A 6,000-nucleotide genomic window follows, 5' to 3' on the forward strand; every position below is an offset into this window, starting at 1 on the left:
TTGGTTGATGATTTCTGGGGACACATGATTCATGAGTCGCATTATCACATTCGCTACAGATTAACATATGCTTAGAATCGCTACCTTTACAAACAAAACATTTCTTACTTTCGAAAGTGTTACTGAGATCTAATTTTCTTTTTGTTCTCTTTTTTGGGGCTAGAGACTTCATCGTTGCTTTGGATTTTCTAGTTTCCTCTCGTTCTCTCTTTTTGCGTTCTTTGTCCTCATTTAATTTAGCCTTTTCTGTTAACTTCTTTTCACATAACATCCTATATTTTTCTGACGTTATTGCATAAAGCATTCTTTCTATGTTCCTCTTTCCTTCTCTTTTAGGGGTTTCGGGCCAGGCCAAGTATTCAATTATTTGGGAATGCTGGGTTTCCAAAAGAGGGCTTTCTGTTTCTTAGGTGAAACTGCACTGCTAATGCTTGGTAAAGGATCGATTATTCCAATGTTTTCACTCTGTTCGTGAACACTTTCATGTTGCACATAACCATCGTTCTCAATATTCGTCTGTATTTGTTGTGTTGCATTCGGGCTCCTTTCCACATCAGCACTATTAGTTACACTCAAATGGTTTTGATTGAAAAATTTCCATATATTGTACAAGATGACAAACTTGTTGTCTTCATTTACATCTTTCTGTTGAAGGCCATTTCTATCGTTTTCTTCAAATTTTTGAATTTTATTGTTACCTACAATACTGCAAAATTTCTCAAATGAAAGAACGGGAGTGTTTTCTGTTAACTTTGTGCTCACTTTTGTTCCTGAAGTTGTCAGACATTTAGAATAATCAACGGCATTAGGATCCCAAGGTATCAACCCGCATGCTCTAAAACCGTTAATGATTACTGCAGGTCTTAAATAAGTTTGTATTACATTCTGTAATACTTCGGAAAAGGTTAGCTTTGTGAGTACACAATTAGGATTTTTCCTGTACCAATCGCTAACAGCTTTCTTCCAACCAGAGTTTATTGGTTTAAAAGCAGCTACATCAGCTAGTTGCAAAATACGTGTCGAATTTGGGTAAAGGGCAATAAGTTCTATTCCTAGTTCTCTGCAAAGCTGGCTTAACTGATACGTCAAGTGAGTTTTGTGGCCATCAATGAAGAGGATGACAGGGAGCTGAATCCCTTCTTTTACAATATAAGGATAAAATATATTTGCTATATATTTATAAAACACTTCAGATTTCATCCAACCGTTTTCACTTCTACCAATTCCCCAACCTCCAGGAACAGAGTTTATTACTACACTTTGAATTCTTTTATATGGATAAACAATCATCGGCGGACACAACTTACATCGGCAATCATCGGCGGCAGCGAAGCAGAACATCACTGTCAGATTTTCTTTGGAAGAGGACGTTTTTACGTCGTAAACGTTTTAATCACCTTTGAATGCAAGAACTTTACCACTCGAAGGGCAGACATGAAAATTAGTTTCATCTCCGTTGAACACTCTCCGTGGCTGTGTTAGAATGTCTTGCAGTCCTGATTCCTGTAAATAACTGTATATTTCCTGTAACCAACTGCGAATGTCGTTCTCACTTATACAGGCACTGGCGTACGTTACATCTTCTGCAGTGTGCTGACTCAGTTCCGGATGTCTCTTTAGAAAAGCCTGCAATATTGTAAAAAGAAAATAAATTAGTCGCTCTAATAAAGTAGAAATAAAGTTTAGAAATATAGGCCCTATCTTCAAATTTTAGATTTCCGATATAAATTTCTACACTGACAACAACAACATAAGAAATCACGTTTAATAATGCTATGAATGTCACCAATACTATTATTACCATCTCTTAGTGGTCGACTAATGTTTGATTCCATGCAGTTTGAATTAGATTGATATTAAAGCATACTAATTCAACTTTTATTAAATATAAACCCTGGAATATAAAAAAGGTATTTATTAAAACGTAGCTAATGATTCCAATTAGTTGCTTGAGATGAATACTATGAAAGAGTGAATGCTACTAATAATATATCGAAATATTAATGCAGTTTTCTGTATTTTCCGTTTTTGTAAGTGAATACATAGATTAGTAGACCTAAGTAGAAACATAGGTATTAATGCAGATATCAATTGGGCTTACCGAACAATAGTCTCTTCTTCCTCTTTAGATAAAATAGGGGAAAGACCAAACCTGTTGTTGCAATCAGAGTTCTTTATCTCATATTGCAACGTAGCTCTTGGAATTCCATATTTCTTTGCTATGGATCTCTGAGATGCTTTTGTTTCATGTAACTCACTGAGAGCCTTCTCTATAATATCCTTATCGTAGGGTATTTTAGCAACTTTTGGCATTCTTGCGATTACGACTGCAAAGCCAGAAACAGAAAATCGAGAAATCAGAACTGTACATAGTGATTGGCCACCCGATATATTTAGTTATTGGCCACCATGCCAACAACTGGTAAATACATTCAGATTAACGTGTGAAAAAGATATGTTTTATAAAGTGCATAATAAAGGCTCAGAATATTTTTAAATTGCCACATTTATTAACTGCGTAAATACATAGTAATTGGCATACGTGGCCAATGACTATAAATGAAGAGTAATCAGGTTATAGTTATTATCCACCCCCCGAAAATGAAGAAAATAAAAAATAGATATCAGAAATTCTGTTATATAGTGCTTCAAAGCTTAAGAAATCCATTATCATCAATTAGCACAAGAAAAACAACTTTAAATCCTGAAAGCAATTGATTTATTATTAGAAGAATCCTTAAGAATTTCATAAGACTTACCTAGAATTTCAGACTGATCCGCACATGTCTTCGCTTCCTACATTACAAAGCATTACAAACGCGCAATCTTGCGGAAGAATGACAATTTACAAACAAAGAAAAGACAATCGCCGTCCGCTTCAACAACATAATTATGAGAAATTTCGAAGCACGTCCTTATTATTGTACTTTTAATCGCAATGTGGCCAATCACTATTTGATGGCTAATGACTCTCTGCTTTACCCTATATATATATATATATATATATATATATATATATATATATATATATATATATATATATATATATACAAAACTATACTTTTGTATATATACAATGTCTATATATATATATATATATATATATATACAAGTGCTTGTGTCTTTAAAATAACACTTTTCCCGTAAATATTAAAATAAGTTGGTGTAAGCTAAGATACAATGTAACATGTTTAATTTATAAGGGCATATTTAACATAAATTTGATAGACAATATTTGTGTTGATGCTTAGGTGTAATTCCACAGAATTTGAACGAAGTAAAAATTACAATAAAATCATAACCTAATAGATTCTAAATATTTTCGTATATAGATTGGACATTATGATTAATTCTCATGCATTCCGCGCAATCATTAATATAACTGTACATAATTTGAACGAAGTACGAATTACAAATGAAACCATAACAATCCCAAGCGGCAAAAAAACAAAAATTAATTGGGTATGTTTTGACGGACGCCATAACTTTAGCTTAAGTGACATTACCAAAAGATTCGATTCGGTTGCATTGAATGGCACAATTTTGAGTACAATTCTGTATCTTATATACTTCACCAGTTCTTTGGCTTCTCTTTTGGAAATTTCTGCCACCTTTGTAATTACTACGAAATCTGGAAGTTCGTGAAAAATCAGCTCGATTATTTACATTATTCCTAAAAGGTGTATAATGATTATTTCTATTTCTTATGAAATTAAGTTTGGTCGTATTGCCATTACGAGAAAATATGTCATTACCTCTCGTATTACGAATACAATCTTCTCTAATATTGATATTCCGAACAAGAATATAATTAGCTTGATTTCTGTTATTATTACTTTGCAATCTAATCTGACTTTCATAATTTTGAACTATCATTATTAAGTGATTAAAATTAATACATTGCGAAGAGATGAATACTTGCTGTAGCCTAAACGGTAATAATTTTCTTATTGATGCAATAATGCGTGATTCTTGCTTATATGGATTGATCTGTTTCAAATCATTATACGCTGAGATTACAAAATCTGTAAGACGTTTGTCCACTTTAGGATCAAAACGTCGGGGTCTAATCTGTGCATCCCGGTCTGTCAACACAAAGTCGTTCTCAAATTTTGCTAACATTGCATTTTTAAAATCAGGATAGTGACGAAGACTGCCTATTGCTTTGTGTCATACTGAACAAGGTGGTAACAAAATATGCGGTAAGATTTTGATTAAATTAACCTAATCTATGCCAATTAATTCAGATTCTTCCTCAAGTTTCTCTAAAAACGTACTCGCTGGGATGTCCTCAGATCTGCTGCTGAACACGTTGACTGCCAAGCTTTCCGATGGAATTTTTTCATTCAGGCCATTATTACCACAAGTTCCCACTCCTTCTAAAACGTTTATTTATTATCTTATTTGTTTACGTAGAGTGACCGTTTCGGAGAAAAAAAATTTTTTTGATTGTCGGTCACGCGTGCCCGACGCGGCGTAGAACTTAAAATTCCTTTGCCTGCGCCGCGTCGAGCAGCCTGTTGGTCACCGTCCTGATTTGCATCTTTATTATTCTCTTCAACACCTCACGGGTTCTGGTTATTTTTTTTGTTTGTTTTATGCTATTACTCTAGCCTGGTATGTAGAAAATATTGGAGTATTAGTTTTGTCTGTTTCACCAAGAACTCATTGTTGATACGAAGAAACTTTTTTTCGTTGGTTGGAATTATATTGCGTTGTATATAAAACTGCAATATGTCTAAACGTAAAAGCACTCTGAAACCAAGTAAATTGTTTCTATCACCATCAAATATTGAAAATACACTTTATGAGGACATGTCTGATGAGAACTTCAATACACGGACAATTGGTATACAAGTATTGAATTAGCAAACAAACTTTTAGATGCCGATACTCAAACAGAAAGGGCAATCCTCAAGATGTTGTAAACAAGAATCTCAAAAGAAATGAAGTTGTAGCTAAACAAAATCAAAGAGGAATAACGGTGTTAAAATGGAATGATAAAAGAAACGTTCTAGTTCTGTCGACCAAACCTTCAGATGAAGTTGTAAATGTGCAGCGCAGATGCGGACAAATCGAGAAACCAAAGATGATAGTGGAATATAAAAAAGCAAAATCGTCTGTAGATATGTCAGAGCAAATGGCGGCGTATTCATCTCCTCTAAGAAAAGCTTTGAAATGGTACCGCAAGCTGGCCTTCAAATTACTACTTTCTACATCAATGCTGAATGCCCTGATTTTGTACAAAGAAGTTACTGGAGATAATATAAAAGTTGTGGAATTCAGAAAATCAGTAAGCCGTTACCTGGTCGCTCAAAACATACAACCAGCAGAAAATGCAATTCCAATGTGCAGGCGCAGAAGATTTCGACACGAATTAAGAAGACGACCAGGAAAAGCAAAACAAACAAGAAAATACTATAAAAACTTGTACAAAGAGAATACTACAGTGATGTCAAGGAAGTTGGCAGCAAATCGAACGAAGAAAGTAGTATTGAATATTGAATAATGTATGGAAAATATAAATATCTCGCCCTGAAATTCATTGTGTTCTTGAAAGCAAAAATAGTAATTGGAGGAAAAGTTTACTAGTGCACTTTCTTCTACAATCCATTGTGTGTATTCAGAAGCAAATTTAAAGTTTGTGCAGTAATTCAGTTCTATTGTTGAAATAAATAAAGAAACCATTGTTGTGTCGGTCACCAGTGACCGACGCGGCGGGTAGGGATTTCTTAGAATCGGGCACACGTGCCCGACGCGGCAGTCAACGTGTTAATGATCTTATTTCACTGAATTTCACGCGACTATTATTATTACTAAAATACATTAGATGTCGAGGTTATACGCGTGTTTGTTTCCTGCGACGTGGTCTTCTTCCTATATCGTGTTTATCACATTAGAATATTATACATTCGGTTCTTACAAGATGACTTCTCGTTCTATATGTCTTTTCTTAGTTACCGTAACAACGACATCAACTAGGTAAACAAGTTGTCACAG

General features: G+C 34.3%; 1 protein-coding gene across 1 annotated transcript; it reads left to right on the plus strand.

Moving 5' to 3' along the window:
- Nucleotides 1-5,089: 5,089 nt before the first annotated feature.
- LOC145692425 (uncharacterized) lies at nt 5,090-5,509 on the plus strand. The gene has a single exon (XM_081767733.1). It carries the CDS (start codon nt 5,090-5,092, stop codon nt 5,507-5,509), a length of 420 nt encoding a protein of 139 aa, XP_081623859.1.
- The last annotated feature ends 491 nt before the right edge of the window (nt 5,510-6,000 follow it).

This window comes from Thermobia domestica, chromosome 8, assembly GCF_964235325.1.
Source record: "Thermobia domestica chromosome 8, izTheDome1.hap1.1, whole genome shotgun sequence".
Taxonomy (NCBI): Eukaryota; Metazoa; Arthropoda; class Insecta; order Zygentoma; family Lepismatidae; genus Thermobia; species Thermobia domestica.